This window comes from Caretta caretta, chromosome 9, assembly GCF_965140235.1.
Source record: "Caretta caretta isolate rCarCar2 chromosome 9, rCarCar1.hap1, whole genome shotgun sequence".
In the NCBI taxonomy this organism is placed as follows: Eukaryota; Metazoa; Chordata; order Testudines; family Cheloniidae; genus Caretta; species Caretta caretta.
Genome location: NC_134214.1, coordinates 56,351,281 through 56,369,567, shown reverse-complemented (window position 1 = coordinate 56,369,567; position 18,287 = coordinate 56,351,281). Strand labels below are relative to the sequence as shown.

The following is an 18,287-nucleotide window of genomic DNA, read 5'->3' as shown; positions in this document are numbered from 1 at the left end:
TCATCAGGACATATATGGGACAAACTCAGCCCAGCCTCACAGGAACAAAGGACACTGGTCTAGGCTGCAACAAAGGATCTGTTGGACTCTCAAGTGAGTCACCCCCCTTTTCCTTGGTCAGTTTGGGACTGCGATGAGGTAATGCTCACCTGACTCGGAAGGGGGCGCAAAGCCAAGAGGGAAGAAAGAACACGATAAAAGGGAGAGACGTTTGCCATGCTCTCTCTCTCTCCCACCTCCATCTACAGACACTACAACCAAGCGACTGGAGCACTGATCAAATGTAGAGTCTGGCTGAAGGGCAACCAGCGAGCCTGTGGTGAGAAGCATCTAAGTTTGTAAAGGCACTGAAAGTGTTAAGATCTGGCTGTATTTTAAAGAAGCCTTATTGAGGGCGCAGGAACAAACCATCCTGATGTGCAGAAAGAATAGCAAATATGGCAGGCGACCAGCTTGGTTTAACAGTGAAATCTTCGGTGAGCTTAAACTCAGAAAGGAAGCTTACAAGAAGTGGAAATTTGGACAGATGACTAGGGAGGAGTATAAAGATATTGCTAGAGAATGGAGGGGTGTAATCAGGAAGGCCAAGGCACAATTGGAGTTGCATCTAGCAAGGGATGTGAAGGGTAACAAGAAGGGTTTCTTCAGGTATGTTAGCAACAAGGTGGTGGTCAGGGAAAGTGTGGGACCCTTACTGAATGGGGGAGGCAACATAGTGCCAGGTGATGTGGAAAAAGCTGAAGTACTCAAAGCTTTTTTTGCCTCAGTCTTCACAGACAAGTTCAGCTCCCAGACTGCTGCGCCGGCCAACACAGTATGTAGAGGAGGTAAGCAGCCCTCAGTGGCGAAAGAACAGGTTAAGGGCTATTTAGAAAAGCTGGACATGCACAAGTCCATGGGGACAGATCTAATGCAACCGAGGGTGCTGAGGGAGTTGGCTGATGTGATTGCAGAGCCATTGGCCGTTATCTCTGAAAATTTGTGGTGATTGAGGGAGGCCCCTGACAATTGGAAAAAGGCAAATATAGTGCCCATCTTTAAAAAAGAGAAGAAAGAGAATCCAAGGAACTACAGGCTGGTCAGCCTCACCTCAGTCCCTGGAAAAATCATGGATCAGATCCTCAAGGAATCCATTTTGAAGCACTTGGAGGAGAGGAAGGTGATCAGGAACAGTCAACATGGACTCACCAAGGGCAAGTCATGCCTCACCAACCTGATTGCCTTCTAGGATGAGAACTGGCTCTGTGGATATGGGGAAAGCGGTGGATGTGATATTTGTTGACTTTAGTAAAGCTGTTGACAGCAAGCAAGCAAGTTAAAAAAGTATGGATTGGATGAATGGACTACAAGGTGGACAGAAAGCTGGCTAGATCATCGGGCTCAATGGGTAGCTAGCAACAGCTCTATGTCCAGTTGGTAGCCGGTATCAAGCAGAGTGCCCCAGGGGTCAGTCCTGGGGCTGGTTTTGTTCAACATCTTTATTAATGATCTGGATGATGGGCTGAATTGCACCCTAAGCAAGTTCGTGGATAACACTAAGATGGGGGGGGAGAGGTAGATACACTGTAGGGTAGGGATAGGGTCCAGAGTGACCCTGACAAATTGGAGGACTGGGCCAAAAGAAATCTGAGGTTCAACAAGGACAAGTGCAGAGTCCTGCACTTAGGGCAGAAGAATGCCATGCACTCCTACAGGCTGGGAACCGACTGTCTAAGCAGCAGTTCTGCAGAAAAGGACCTGGAGATTACAGTGGACGAGAAGCTGGATATGAATCAGCAGTGTGCCCTTGTTGCCAAGAAGGCCAACGGCATATTGGGCTGTATTAGTAGGAGCATTGCCAGCAGATCGAGGGAAGTGATTATTCCCCTCTATTCGCACTGGTGAGGCCACACCTGGAGTACTGTGTCCAGTTGTTTCCCCCTCCCCCTGACCACTACAGAAGGGATGTGGACAAATTGGGGAGAGTCCAGTGAAGAACAACGAAAATTATCAGGGGGTTGGGGCACATGACTTACGAGGAGAGGCTGAGGGAACTGGGGTTATTTAGTCTGCAGAAGAGAAGACTGAGCAAGGATTTGATAGTAGCCTTCAATTACCTGAAGGGAGGTTCCAAAGAGGATGGAGCTTGGCTGTTCCTGGTGGTGGCAGATGACAGAACAAGAAGCAATGGCCTCAAATTGCAGTGGGGGAGGTCTAGGTTGGATATTAGGAAACACTACTTCACTGGGAGGGTGGTGAAGTCCTGGAATGGGTTACCTAGGGAGTTGGTGGAATCTCCATCCATAGAGGTTTTTAAGGCCCGGCTTGATAAAGCCCTGGATGGGATGATTTAGTTGGTGTTGGTCCTGCTTTGAGCAGGGGATTTGGACTAGATGACCCCCGAGGTCTCTTCCAATCCTAATATTCTATGATTCTATGATCAGCTTAGAATGTGTTTTGCTTTTATTTCATTTGACCAAATCTGACTTGTTGTGCTTTGACTTATAATCACTTAAAATCTATCTTTTGTAGTTAATAATTTTTTTTGTTTATTCTACCAGAAGACTTTGGTTTTAAGCCTGACAGAGACTCCCCTTGGGCTAACAAGCCTGGTACATATCAATTTCTTTGTTAAATTGATGAACTGTTAAGAGTAACAAGAAGGGTTTCTTCAGGTATGTTGGCAACAAGAAGAAAGCCAAGGAAAGTGTGGGCCCCTTAATGAATGAGGGAGGCAACCTAGTGATGGAGGATGTGGAAAAAGCTAATGTACTCAATGATTTTTTTGCCTCTGTCTTCACGAACAAGGTCAGCTCCCAGACTGCTGTGCTGGGCATCACAACATGGGGAATAGATGGCCAGCCCTCTGTGGAGAAAGAGGTGGTTAGGGACTATTTAGAAAAACTGGACGTGCACAAGTCCATGGGGCCGGATGAGTTGCATCCGAGAGTGCTAAAGGAACTGGCGGCTGTGATTGCAGAGCCATTGGCCATTATCTTTGAAAACTCGTGGCGAACGGGGGAAGTCCTGGATGACTGGAAAAAGGCTAATGTAGTTCCAATCTTTAAAAAAGGGAAGGAGGATGATCCTGGGAACTACAGGCCAGTCAGCCTCACTTCAGTCCCTGGAAAAATCATGGAGCAGGTCCTCAAAGAATCAATCCTGAAGCACTTACATGAGAGGAAAGTGATCAGGAACAGTCTGCATGGATTCACCAAGGGAAGGTCATGCCTGACTAATCTAATCGCCTTCTATGATGAGATTACTGGTTCTGTGGATGAAGGGAAAGCAGTGGATGTATTGTTTCTTGACTTTAGCAAAGCTTTTGACACGGTCTCCCACAGTATTCTTGTCAGCAAGTTAAGGAAGTATGGGCTGGATGAATGCACCATAAGGGGGGTAGAAAGTTGGCTAGATTGTCGGGCTCAACGGGTAGTGATCAATGGCTCCATGTCTAGTTGGCAGCCGGTGTCAAGTGGAGTGCCCCAGGGGTCGGTCCTGGGGCCGGTTTTGTTCAATATCTTCATAAATGATCTGGAGGATGGTGTGGATTGCACTCTCAGCAAATTTGTGGATGATACTAAACTGGGAGGAGAGGTAGATACGCTGGAGGGCAGGGATAGGATACAGAGGGACCTAGACAAATTGGAGGATTGGGCCAAAAGAAATCTGATGAGGTTCAATAAGGATAAGTGCAGGGTCCTGCACTAGGGACCGAATGGCTAGGCAGCAGTTCTGCGGAAAAGGACCTAGGGGTGACAGTGGACGAGAAGCTGGATATGAGCCAGCAGTGTGCCCTTGTTGCCAAGAAGGCCAATGGCATTTTGGGATGTATAAGTAGGGGCATAGCGAGCAGATCGAGGGATGTGATCGTTCCCCTCTATTCGACATTGGTGAGGCCTCATCTGGAGTACTGTGTCCAGTTTTGGGCCCCACACTACAAGAAGGATGTGGAAATATTGGAAAGAGTCCAGTGGAGGGCAACAAAAATGATTAGGGGTCTGGAACACATGACTTATGAGGAGAGGCTGAGGGAACTGGGATTGTTTAGTCTGCAGAAGAGAAGAATGAGGGGGGATTTGATAGCTGCTTTCAACTACGTGAGAGGTGGTTCCAAAGAGGATGGTTCTAGACTATTCTCAGTGGTGGAAGAGGACAGGACAAGGAGTAATGGTCTCAAGTTGCAGTGGGGGAGGTTCAGGTTGGATATTAGGATAAACTTTTTCACTAGGAGGGTGGTGAAACACTGGAATGCGTTGCCTAGGGAGGTGGTGGAATCTCCTTCCTTAGAGGTTTTTAAGGTCAGGCTTGACAAAGCCCTGGCTGGGATGATTTAACTGGGAATTGGTCCTGCTTCGAGCAGGGGGTTGGACTAGATGACCTTCAGGGGTCCCTTCCAACCCTGATATTCTAGGATTCTATGAACTCATAAGCTTGCAGCGTCCAGCAGACGTAACTGGCCACTGCAAGATGGAGGTTCCTAGGGTTGTGTCTGGGACCGGAGATATTGGCTAGTGTCATTCAGTTGCACAATCCAAGCAGCAGCTGGCCAAAAGTGCTAACTCACGTAGCTGGGAGCAGCTTATATCCCAGAGGCTGTGTGTGAACAGCCCGGGAGTGGGGGTTCTCACAGCGGAGCAGGGTTAGGCTGGCTCCCAGAGTCGAGGACTGGAGTGACCTAGCAGATCACTGGTCCAGATAACACCAGGGGAACATCACAGAGACACTGCTCTCCAAAGCTGGAAGAGCTTGAGTCACATTCTCGGGGGTCATGTGAACGCAGTCCCTTCCCCTTGGCAGATAAGAGTGTAGGTGTCTCATGCCCGGTTTAAGAAGCTCTCTCATGCGCCTGCTGCATCACATTCAACTCTGTTGAAATTTGGGCAACACTCCAGAACTCCAAGGATGGATGCCTAAGTCCTCAAAAGGTATTTAGGTGCCTCTGAGGATTTGGGCCGAAGTTACTATTATTACCTTTGCTATCGACAAAGCATGTCAGGCTCAAGCAGAGGGGATATCCAGTCCAGCTAGGTAATGTACTGTTCATCAGTGCAAGCTGGCTTCAAGATGCCAGGACTTAACATTGCAGCTATGTCATTGTGGGTTGATTGTGATTCTATCCCAGCTCTGCCCAATCGGGGGTAGGGCATGGCTTCCTCCACATTTTCAGTTTTTGTCAACATTTTCCACCCAATTCTAGATCACAGTCACAAACCCCCATCATGGGCTGTGCCCCCATCCCCACAACAATAATTCATGCTTACAATCTCCCACCTGATCTATTCCAACAAATAACAAACTGCCCATACTTAGTACCTAGCCTCCTCAAGATCAAATGCAGAGACTCAACAAACGTCACTCCTCCAGTGCTCAGGAGAAGAACTGGGCCTTGCAGCACGATCAGAAGGGTAACAGTTCTGCATTTGGGTGGACCAAGGAGGGGAGGTGTTTTCCAGAGCAAAGAACTCTCGTGACGTGGGGGAATCACAACAGTTCTCAATTGTGTCCATACAGGACAACTCCTTCGGAGTGACTACTTCTCCCACTCTCGCCCTTCCCTGCAGCAGCCGTAGTGATTGTGTTCTCATGCTAACGCAGCAGGGCTCTTTGTCCCCCTGCTGGTGGCTGGACCATGTATAGAGGTCTAGGAGTCTGCTACTGTCCTTGAGCTCCCTGACCTGCTCCTTTAGCTCTACCAGTCCCTGCAGATGACCTGGCCAGGGTTGCCATTACACTTACTTACAAACACAAAAATATATTAGGAGAGCACAGAGCAGATAACATGGAAATAAACGGCTTTACTGCAGTCAGGCTGGCTCTTTGATTACTTCCCCCCACCTATCATGCATTCTATTTCCCCTCTTTTTCTCGGCAGAGGACAAAGGCACCGACTTTCTGATTTCCCTGGCGGGGTGCTTGACCTCCCGCTCCGCCGCAGGCCCTGCCCCCACTCTACACTTTCCCCAAGGCCCCAACCTCTTCCTGCCCCTGCCCCTCCCACCCCCAGCGCCTCCCTCTCGCTGCTGAACAGCTGATCAGTGGCGAGGGGAGGCACTGGGAGGAAGGGGGAGGAGCTGATCAGCAGGGCCTGCTGGTAGGTCTGAGCACCCACTATTTTTTTCCATGGGTGCTCCAGCCCCAGAGCACCCACAGAGTTGGCATCTATGGCAGAGGAATTTACATGCACTATAAATGAGTATTCTCTCATCTATTGCAGCCCTCCATTGACCTAGTCTCAGCAGGTCATTTTGCAGTTTGCTTCTACCCTCCACTATGATTGATACTCCTCCAATTCTGGTGTCATCAGCAAATTTAATCATGACCGAATTTACATCAAAGAAATACACAGCAGAGAAAGAGACTTGTTAAGTGATCTCAGTTATTAATCAGGGAGAGGCATGCAGGGGAACTTTGCAAGCAATATGAGAGAGCTTAACCTTCTTAGGCTAGTTGGACCCACACTGGTTTTGTCCATGCATGCTTTACTATTGAGATGGATGTAACTCTGCAGAACCCTGTGGCCCATAGGCCACCTCTGAGAACCATGGATGGGCCAGGTCTTCCGCTGGTGTACATGGATGTCATTCCACTGAAGCCAATGGAGTTATGCCAAGGATCTCGCCCATAATTCTGCCAAGAATACAGTGTTTAGAAATCAATTCCTGTTTGTAAGTCTCATACTTGGAAGTCAGCTAAAGATTGTGGTACTCTAATTCTAGAGCCTTTCTGAAAGCTTCCACCCCATTTCAAATGGCTTTGCTGTTAAGAGTCTTCTCAGGTCCCAGCCACGGGTGAGCAAATGGACCTGAGTGACTCTGCTTTATTACCACAACCATGATATGTTTGAATGTAAGCCAACAAACTCAGCACATCCAAGCCATGTCAGCTGGAGAGCATATGGTAGATGGGCACAGAAGTCACTGAAGTTCCTTGCTTGCTAAAATATTACCTAGGGGAAATGCCCTACAAGCCATTTTGATCTTGGTGGGTGAAATATTCCACTCTCTTATAGTATGGCTCCCCCCTAAAGAGAACTGTGGCCAGCTGGGGTAGTGGCTGTATCCACATGTTTAGTTCATATTGCTGAGCTTGCAGCAATGTACACACATTCTGAGCTGTGTTTTAGATGCACTAGATCAGTGTTGTTTAAAGTATGGGTCACGACCCAGTACTGGGTCATGGAATGTCAGGCACTGGGTTGCCTTGCTGATTCAAATTATAATGATCATTGTTGCGCATCAAGGACCTGGAGAGGAGAGAGGTAGGGGGTGGGTGGAAACTGGGGAGGGGAGCAAGTTGGGGCTTGCAGGGCTGCTGCGGGCCTCTCCCCTGGCTTTCACTGCTGTTGGTGGGAGAGAGGGACCCTTCCCCTGCCGACAGGGAGCACGGAGCTCTGGGGGGAGAGAGGGCCCCTTCCCCCGGAGGTTGGTGCAGAGGGAGAGAGGGGCCTTTTCCCCCAGAGCTCCGTGCTCCGTACTGCCTGCCAGCAGGGATGGGAAGAGAGAGAGAGAGAGAGAGGGGGGCCCTTCCCCCGGAGCTAGCGGTGGGGAGAGAGCTGGGGGGAGTCCTCTGGCCCGAACCCCGAGGCAGTATGCCTGCATTCCAAACTCCTCCTCCCTGGCCCCAACCCAAAGCCCGCACCTCCAGCCAGAGCCCTCGCCCCCCGCATCCCAACCCTCTGCCCCAGCCCTGAGCCCCCTCCTGCATCCTGAACCCCTCATCCCTGGCCCCACCCTGCAGCTCTCACCCCACCTTCTGCCCTACCTTGGGCCACCTCCCACTCTCCTTACCATAGGATTACTAAGGCTAGTGTCTAGTATTAGTTATGTAAAGTGGGTTAAGCTAGAATGTATTGCACTATTAAAATTTTATGAAAACTCTAGTCAAAAGATATAATTACGTTGGGTCATGGGCATCAACAATTTTCTTCAGCTGGGTCACGAGGAAAAAAGTTTGAAAACCACTGCACTAGATGACTATCCAGAACATCACACAGCCTTGTCATAGAGGTGACTGCCACACTAACTATGAGCATCCAGCTATGCAATACAGCCATAAGCACCCTACAGAGATGCGGGGATGATTTGACTCTGCAACACCAGGAAATAGTCCTTCGATTTGTCAAACATCCACTCCAGGTGGCACTGGTGGCAATGGCCAAATGACCATAAGGGAGCAGCCACTACCAGAGTGCTTCCATGAATGGGAAAAAGTGGCATATACACCATGTCCCAGACAGCCCAGTAACGTTGATGCCCATATATACATGACAATGTTACAGCCAGATGACCCAGTATAGTCACCTGCATTATACAGCTCTGCAGTGGAGGGAACATGGTGATGTTGCAGCTTATATGAGATGGTATGAGGCTTTGGCTGGTCCAGGACACCTCTGTGAACTGGGAGTGGGAAGGGCTTGACGATTTCTGTGCAGGAAAATACTCTGAGTCCCCCAAAGGAGAGGAGGGGTGATCTCCTAAAAGCCATCAGCCAAAGGACCAGAGTCAGAACCACCTGCTGGAGTATAAGGCGGTAAGGTATATTGCCATTAGGAATCAAATGCCAGGGTGGTGTCCTGTGCTAGACGGTTGTGGTATTTTATAGTAACTCTGCACTATGGTCTAGTTACCAAAGGAGGGTAGCCACACAAGGGAGACTGAAATGAGAAATTACGTATGGCCAACAGCAACCCATGATGGCCCTCTTCATAATGTGCTACAAGCAAATGAATCAAATGGGACAGCGAATCTGAAGGCTCTCCCTAGGGTGAGCTGAAGTGATAGTTCAACAATGCCTTACAGATGCTCTGACTAGACGATAACGAATACCTAGCATTGCCCATCTGTAGATCTCCAACTGCTTTCCAAAGGAGAGCAGTACCATTATCCCCATTTACAGAGGGGGAAACAAAAGCAAAGGGAGATAAAATGACCCGCCCATAGCCACTCAGGAAGGCAGTGGCAGAGATGGAAACAGAGCCCAGCTCTCTGGAGTCCCAGTCTAGTGCTGTAGATGCTGGGCCATGCTGCCCCCCATGGAGTGGACTGCTGTGAGGAAAGAGCCCTTCCACTGTCACAAGAATGACAACTTCGACTCCAACATCTAACCAGACACCTCAAACAACAATACAAACCAGCAGTAACCAGCCAACCAAAACATCCCCCAAGCAGAGTTTATACCCCAAAAAGTGTGGAGAGCCACAGGCTCCATGGAGTCCACTGGGGATTTCACGATTGGTATTGCTTTACATGGAAGATGCTGAGATACCACACTGATGGGAGACAGGATAAAACCCCTAAGGTAGCAAGAAGAGAGTTTATCCAACATTAGCTCCACACCATGGGCCCAAGTCTCCATTAGCTCCACACCATGGGCCCACCGCCTTACGCCTGCAGAAGTGAGGTTACATCTGCGCTCAACAAGAGCAAAGAGGATGTAAATTGCTACCAGATTACAATTCTCTGCTCCTTTACCCCAGTGCTTGTATTTCACAGCCACTTGGCACAAGCCATAACTGATGCCACACCGTACAACACGGCAGACAATCAGGCTCCATATCTGGAGTGTGAAGTTCAGATTTTATCACCAGGCTCATTATGTTTGAGGCTTTTTTTAAAGTCCCAGCTCCTGAATGCCTATGATCACACAAGAATCTCAGCTTTTATTAAAAACAAAAACAAAAACATAACAGCTTTCTGGTCCTCACGGGTGCTGAGAAAACCCTGAAAACATGACCCATATGCATCTAAGAGGTGCAAAAGCCAGAAGGCAAAGAAAAAGAACCCAAAATGTGTGATTTAAAAAAAACTCCCATGATTTTCAGGACAGACTCATGATTCTTAGGGGACTAACTCACGACATTGGGGCTAGCAATACTGGTGGCAGCAGTGGGAAGAGGTCCTCTCCCAAGCACCGGTAGGACCTCAAGTGGCTGTTTTGCCATTAGCAGCAGCCAGCCCAGTGGAAATCAATGCAGATCTGGGTATAGCCCGCCTCATTCCTAGCCCCCAGTGGCATTTGTGTGCAGGGCCAGGGCTGCTACTCACTGGTGGTGTTTCCTGTCATCTGGATGATGCATTTGGAATCCCGGCCCATCTCACGGGAGTTGAATGGACGCACTCGCACCGCCACCTTCACAGATGCTCCCGCCATCTTGCTGGCCTTGAGGTCACCCTTTCCAGCAGGGATTGCAATCCTGGCAACACAAGGAACGCCCTGGAAGGACCCAGAAAGGCATGTTAGGAAAAGTGTCTAAGCTCTGCAGGATGTTGCTGTAGGGCAGCTGTTGAGGTGTCCCTGAGACTGGGGGCTCCCTCGCAGCACTACCCGTTGCTGCCAGCCGGAGCTCCAGCCCTGTGAGCTCTCATCTGGTATGGGAGGCTCACCATTTCCATGCTCTCAGGGCTCAGACCCAGTGACAAGCACGAGGCTAAAGCTTTCCAAGTAGCCAGAGAGTGCACCATAGCCTCGACTTCCCTGGGCCAGGACCAGAACAGCCCGTTAGCACCAGGCTTGCCAGCTCAGGGCAAGGGGTGCAGTGAAAGCATCAGGTAGGCGGGGACCTGCAACCCCATCCTCCTGGCAGCAGCTCATTGCTGCATGCCCCCTCCTAGTCGGATTTATTAGTCATCATCAGAGGAGCACCCAGAGGCCCCCGCTGAGATCAGGCCCCCCCCAGGATGGGGCTGCGCGCACAACCAGACCGTGTTTCCACTAGAAAGGAAAGGTGTGTTCTTAACTTGAGTTAACTGTCTATTAGTGAAGACAAAGCCATCTGCAGCTTTCCCATGAGCCAGCAATAACTGAGAGCCTCAGCAATAACTACCCATTCTCACCTCCCAGAGGGCTATGCTCTGGAGAGCACACAGTGAGGCAAGGACGGCGAGCAGTCTCCTGCAGACATACTTTACTTCCAGCCTCCTGGACCCCTTTCTATGCTGCTCCACAGACAGACAGAGGGCCCGCTCCCTCACCCCGCAGACTGATTTTACCCTATGTTAACACCACTGATTTCAGTGGAGCAACTCCTGGCTTGCACTGGGGTAAGCAAGAGGAGAATCAAGTCCAGAAAGATGCCACTCTGCAGAGCCTTCTCCAGCTCCTGACGATCCTCCCACGCCAGGGGAAATCTCATAGGCAACACAGCAAAACTAGTGAGAGCTCAGAGCGATGCCTCAGATGCTGCTTCTCCTTACATGGCCCCTCAGGACCTCAGCTCTGGCTAGCCCCAGGCAGCAGAGACCTGACAGAACACAAAGGCACTCCACAAACAGAGCCCTGTCCTCCATACAGTGTAATGAGCACCTCCCCGTCACACCCTGGTGCAGTGGGGGTGGGAGAAGAGGAGCTGGGCAAAGGAGGAGGAGAGGAAAGGGATGAATTTGTTTTGATTAGATGGGAGGGGGAAAATTAAGCCGTTCTCAGCAAACAATATTATTTGTCACTCATTCAGCTGTTGTGAAAAGTACCGAGTCATCCTAGTTTTCCAACAGGGAGCGTGCTATATAAATGGGTGTAAATTCTGTAGGGAAACTGCACACAGATTTTATGGCTTGGTGTGTGGCTTATTCTCAGCACCTTTTCCCTCTCCAAATCCTCTATGAGTTTGTTTTGTTTTTTGCAAGCCCAGTGAATGCAGAAGTGCCAAGTGCACAAAAGTCAAAAGAGCTCAAGAATGTCTTGAATGGAGATAATGCTGGCACACTGGTCTTTGCACAAAATTGTGCATTCAGGCACCAGGAGGCAGCATGGTGCTGCGCATTGTTGCTGAAAGAGCAAGCACCCATTCTGAGTGCATGCCTACATCTCAGCTAGGCTCAACAAAGTGCCGGATACACTGACATACCCTGGGGAGAGCCCACTGAAGCTTACATCTTGCCAGCTTCTCTGAGTAGTTATTACAACTCCTGAGGAAGCTCGTAGAAGGAAGGTAATATGGATGGGGAGTGTTCAGCTGTTGTGACCTGCACTGGATGTGCCATGTTTGTCTTTCTTCCACAGGACAGAAGCGACTTTGTCCGTATAAAGTGCAAGCTGGTCTCCATATTGGAAGAGAAGGTTCAAGGTCTGGAGAAACAAGTATCGACCTTGCGGTGCATAAGAGAAACTGAAGATTTCCTGGACAGACGTCAGGGTATGTTTCTACGGACACAAAATTCTGAAGATTCAGAGCAGGCTGTGCAGCAGGGACAGAAGGACGGTGAAGAAATCTGGCAGCATGTGACCTCCAGAAGAAGAAAGGGGAGCGTCCATGTACCAGCAAAACAGATACAGGTAAGCAACCGTTTTCATGTTCTCTCCACAGGTACTAATGAGGATAGTGGACTAGATGATACATCTGAGGGAAGGGAGCAGAAGGAGACTCCACCAATTGGAAGCCATGAGATGCAATGTCCTAGGGATGGGGGTTCCACGACCACCGCTCCCAAGAGGAGGAGGCGGGTGGTGGTGGTCAGATACTCTCTCCTCAGCAGGACTGAGTCATTTATCTGCCGCCCCGACCAGGAAAACCGAGAAGTCTGCTGTTTGCTAGTAGCTAGGATTCACGACGTGACGGAGAGAATGCCGAGATTCATCAAGCACTCAGATCGCTAGCTCTTCCTGCTTCTCTACGTGGGCACCAATGATTCCGTCAAGAATGACCTTGAGTGGATCACTGCAGACTACGTGGCTCTGGGAAAAAGGATAAAGGAGTTTGAGGCGCAGGTGGTGTTCTTGTCCATCCTCCCCGTGGAAACAAAAGGCCTGGGTTGAGACCGTCGAATCATGGAAGTCAACAAATGGCTATGCAGGTGGTGTTGGAGAGAAGGCTTTGGATTCTTTGACCATGGGATAGTGTTCCAAGAAGGAGGAGTGCTAGGCAGAGACAGGCTCCACCGAACGAAGAGAGGGAAGAGCATCTTCGCAATCAGGCTGGCTAACCTAGTGAGGGGGGCTTTAAACTACGTTCACCGGGGGAAAGAGACCAAAGTCCTGAGGTAAGTGGGGATGTTGGATACCGGAAGGAAGCATGAGCAGGAGAGCGTGAGAGGGGAGGACTCCTGCATCATACTGAGAAAGCAGAACAAACAGCGAGTTATCTCAAGTGCCTACACACAAATGCAAGAAGCCTGGGAAACAAGCAGGGAGAACTGGAAGTTCTGGCACAGTCAAGGAATTATGATGTGATTGGAATAACAGAGACTTGGTGGGAAAACATCACATGACTGGAGTACTGTCATGGGTGGATATAAACTGTTCAGGAAGGACAGGCAGGGCAGAAAAGGTGGGGGAGTTGCACTGTATGTAAGAGAGCAGTATGACTGCTCAGAGCTGTGGTATGAAATTCCAGAAAAACCTGAGAGTCTCTGGATTAAGTTTAGAAGCGTGAGCAACAAAGGGTGAGGTCGTCGTGGGAGTCTGCTATAGACCACCGGATCAAGGGAATGAGGTTTTCTTCCGGCAACTAATGGAAGTTACTAGATCGCAGGCCCTGGTTCTCATGGGAGACTTCAACCACCCTGATATCTGCTGGCAGAGCAATACAGTGGTGCACAGACAATCCAGGAAATTTTTGGAAAGTGTAGGGGACAATTTCCTGGTGCAAGTGCTGGAGGAACCAACTAGGGGCAGAGCTCTTCTTGACCTGATCCTCACAAAACAGGGAAGAATTAGTAGGGGAAGGAAAAGTGGATGGGAACCTGGGAGACAGTGACCATGAGATGGTTGAGTTCAGGATCCTAACACAAGGAAGAAAGTAGAGCAGCAGAATATGGACCATGGACTTCAGAAAAGCAGATTCTGATTCCCTCAGGGAACTGATGGGCAGGATCCCCTGGGAGAATAACATGAGGGGGAAAGGAGTCCAGGAGAGCTGGCTGTATTTTCAAGAATCCTTATTGAGGATGCAGGAACAAACCATCCCGATGTGTAGAAAGAATAGTAAATATGGCAGGCGACCAGCTTGGCTTAACAGTGAAATCCTTACTGATCTTAAACACAAAAAAGAAGCTTAGAAGAAGTGGAAGGCTGGACAAATGACCAGGGACGACTATAAAAATATTGCTCTGGCATGCAGGAGTGAAATCAGGAAGGCGAAATCACACCTGGAGTTGCAGGTAGCAAGAGATGTTAAGAGTAACAAGAAGGGTTTCTTCAGGTATGTTAGCAACAAGAAGAAAGTCAAGGAAAGTGTGGGCCCCTTACTGAAAGAGGGAGGCAACCTAGTGACAGAGGATGTGGAAAAAGCTAATGTACTCAATGCCTTTTTTGCCTCTGTCTTCACGAACAAGGTCAGCTCCCAGACTACTGCACTAGGCAGCACAGCATGGGGAGGAGGTGATCAGCCCTCTGTGAAGAAAGAAGTGGTTCGGGATTATTTAGAAAAGCTGGATGAGCACAAACCCATGGGGCCGGATGCGCTGCATCCAAGAGTGCTAAAGGAGTTGGCGGATGTGATTGCAGAGCCATTGGCCATTATCTTTGAAAACACATGGCGATCGGAGGAGGTCCCGGATGATTGGAAAAAGGATAATGTAGCGCCCATCTTTAAAAAAGGGAAGGAGGAGGATCCTGGGAAATACAGGCCAGTCAGACTCACCTCAGTCCCTGGAAAAGTCATGGAGCAGGTCCTCAAGGAGTCAATTCTAAAGCATTTAGAGGAAAGGAAAGTGATCAGGAACAGTCAGCATGGATTCACTAAGGGCAAGTCATGTATGACTAATCTAATTCCCTTCTGTGACAAGATAACTGGCTCTGTGGATGAGGGGAAAGCAGTGGATGTGTTATTCCTGGACTTTAGCAAAGCTTTTTATACAGTCTCCCACAGTATTCTTGCCAGCAAGTTAAAGAAGCATGGGCTGGATGAATGCACTATAAGGTGGGTAGAAAGCTGGCTAGATTGTCGGGCTCAACGGGTAGTGATCAATGGCTCAATGTCCGGTTCGCAGCCGGTATCAAGTGGAGTGCCCCAAGGGTTGGTCCTTGGGACAGTTTTGTTCAATATCTTCAAAAATGATCTGGAGGATGGTGTGGATTGCACCCTCAGCAAGTTTGCAGATGACACTAAACTGGGAGGAGAGGTAGATACGCTGGAGGGTAGGGATAGGATACAGAGGGCCCTCGACAAATTGGAGGATTGGGCCAAAAGAAATCTGATGAGGTTCAACAAGGACAAGTGCAGAGTCCTGCACTTAGGACGGAAGAACCCAATGCACCGCTACAGACTAGGGACCGAATGGCTAGGCAGCAGTTCTGCGGAAAAGGACCTAGGGGTGACAGTGGACAAGAAGCTGGATATGAGTCAACAGTGTGCCCTTGTTGCCAAGAAGGCCAATGGCATTTTGGGATGTATACGTAGGTGCATTGCCAGCAGATCGAGGGACGTGATCATTCCCCTCTATTCGACATTGGTGAGGCCTCATCTGGAGTACTGTGTCCAGTTTTGGGCCCCGCACTACAAGAAGGATGTGGATAAATTGGAGCGAGTCCAGCAAAGGGCAACAAAAATGATTAGGGGTCTGGAACACATGACTTATGAGGAGAGGCTGAGGGAACTGGGATTGTTTAGTCTGCAGAAGAGAAGAATGAGGGGGGATTTGATAGCTGCTTTCAACTACCCGAGAGGTGGTTCCAAAGAGGATGGTTCTAGATTATTCTCAGTGGTAGAAGAGGACAGGACAAGGAGTAATGGTCTCAAGTTGCAGTGGGGGAGGTTTAGGTTGGATATTAGGAAAAGCTTTTTCACTAGGAGGGTGGTGAAACACTGGAATGCGTTACCTAGGGAGGTGGTGGAACCTCCTTCCTTAGAAGTTTTTAAGGTCAGGCTTGACAAAGCCCTGGCTGGGATGATTTAGTTGGGGATTGGTCCTGCTTTGAGCATGGGATTGGACTAGATGACCTTCTGAGGTTCCTTCCAACCCTGATATTCTATGATTCTATGATATCTTGGTATTCAACATTTTTTCGCCTTTTCCATTTCAGCCCTCAACTGGATCCTTACTAATCAAAACTATTGTCAGCAGACTGGGTCCAGCAAAGCCAAAACTAAGAAAAATTGAGCTGTAGTCTGTTCTGCCTTCTGCATGATCAACAAAGTCACCAGCTGAGTTCTGCTTCCAGAATCTCTGCTCTCGCTGATTTTGGAAGCAGAAAAGGTATGTTTGATTTTCAGAGGCCAGTTTCAGCTCTCAGCTAAACAAACCTTGCTTTGCTGAAACTCAGCACATTCAATTGTAGAAACTAGCAATACACATGGAACACAAACATGTCCTTTTCACAATCATTTGCCTGACTCTAATCAGATCATTTGGCCTAATGGATAGGGCCTAGCCTGGCAGACCTGAGAGCCTAGCTGCTGACCTACTCTGAGAACATCTCTTTTCTTTCCCACCTTTTGTCTATCTAGACGCCAAGCTCTTTGTGACATGGACTGTCTCTCACTATTAGAATTCTTTGAGGGGACCAGCTAATGTGGGCACAGGGGATCTAGTGGATATAGTATACCTGCACTTTCAGAAATGCTTTGACAAGGCCCCTCACCAAAGGAGGGATGGTCTTCTCATGGATCAGTCACTGGTTAAAAGATAGGAAACAAAAGGAATAAGTGGTCAGTGTTAACAGTGCAGAGAGGTAAATAGCAGGGTTCCTGTGATGGGGTGCTGGGCAGCAACACCTGAGCCAGCCCTCTGTCACAGCAGGTCCAATTAAGAGAGGTAAATTGGAGCTGGCTAGAGAAACCTGTGCCTGATTGGCAAAGGGGAAACAGCTGTCAGCCTGGGGCTATATACAGGCCCAGAGGAAGGTGGCAGGGGGGAGGGAAGAAACCAGAGAGGGGAAGTTCTTCTCTTCTCTTCTGGGTGCAGAGGCTTAGAAGTCCTCAAGGCTGAAAACCCCAAGCTGTATAGGGTGATGGGATTGCACCCTGTAAATATTGCACTGGTGATTGCTGAACCTGAGGGTCTCTGTGTGGTTTTTGGAGCAGAGCAGAGGTAGGACCAAGGGGGGCCCTGCTACACTCTGTTATAGTCCCCAAGGATCTGTGTGGGACCAGGGCTGTTCAACATATTCATAAATGATCTGGAAAAAGGGGTAAACAGTGAGGAGGCAATGTTTGTAGATGATACAAAATTACACAAGATACTTTAAGTCCAAAGCTGACTGCAAAGAGTTAAAAAGGGGTCTTGCAAAACTGGGTGACTGGCAGGGTGGATTTGATTTAAATCATGACTGAAATCACTAGGCAGGAAGACCCAATTTAATCATGGATTTCTACATAAAAGTGCATTCTTGTTGGCTGTTATAACCTTAATACATATGTAGGTTTCATTTTTAGAAGGTACACACTATAAATTTAAGTGATTTATTCGGAAAGCTTTTCAGATCAGTTTTACAGCTATATCAGAAAACTAATGATTGTTTGGTTATTTTATTTACCAAAGGTAATTGAAGCAGATATTTATGAAGTCATTGGGAGGTGAAATCTCCAATTTAACAGGTTAATCATTAATATTTGGAGGATTTTCTTGCCGTGCTGTATTAGGAGATCACCAGACACATTTAAATTGTTTTATTTAACTAAAACAACATTATGTATTCTGGATTTTTCTTCAACAGCAAACACATAATTTAACAAAACAAGCATATGAATTTTTGATTTTAGTTAAATATTCCAAGTTTATCAGGTTGGTTTTTGTTAAAATTGTTTTTAATTAATAGTTAAATGAAATATTTAAAAAAATTAAATAGACCATGTCAGCCAGCTCAACATGAGAAACTTAAAATATTGGTTTCTGCAGCTAACTCAGTCGTCTTCACCTTCGTTTTCCTGTTTGTTCATAATCTGGAAAAGAAAGACAAGCTTTCCTGCTTTTTCAGGTCCCAATCTATTTCTTAATTTTGAATGAATTAGTCCAAAGGAAGAAAATTTCTTTCTACAGGAGAAGCTACTGCTGTTAAAAGTGAGATCATCACTTCAACAGTCTCTGAATCCAAGTGCTTAAGCGACTTCCACCAGTTCACTGGTGTGACTTTTTTTTAAATCATCATCAGCAAATGTATATTTCTTGAATGGTTCTTACTCCCAAACTGGGTCTCTTTTACGGCCTGCTGCCATTATAGGTTTTCCCTTCTAGTGAGAGAATGGTTTGGTAGATCTCAAATCAACCACTCAGAAAGACCTTAAGACTTCTGGAATATGCTGCTCAAACAGTTTCACTTTTGTTTTTACTGCCTGTCTCTCCCTTTTCACATTTATCTCCAGACTTCTTCCACCCCCAACAATCTTCTATTCATTGAACTTTTTGAAACTTTGTACTTTCAGAGGGAGGTAA

The 18,287-nt window shown here is 48.1% G+C and overlaps 1 protein-coding gene across 21 annotated transcripts in view; it reads right to left on the bottom strand.

Annotated features, from left to right (window-relative positions):
• KIF1A (kinesin family member 1A) overlaps positions 1–18,287 on the bottom strand; it is a 225,343-nt gene that overhangs the window by 177,962 nt on the left and 29,094 nt on the right. For all 21 annotated transcript variants that reach the window (XM_048863028.2, XM_048863027.2, XM_048863031.2 and 18 more), the window contains exon 2: positions 10,026–10,194. In XM_048863028.2, coding sequence (XP_048718985.1) covers positions 10,026–10,194 — 169 coding nt within the window. The remainder of the gene's footprint in view (positions 1–10,025; positions 10,195–18,287) is intronic.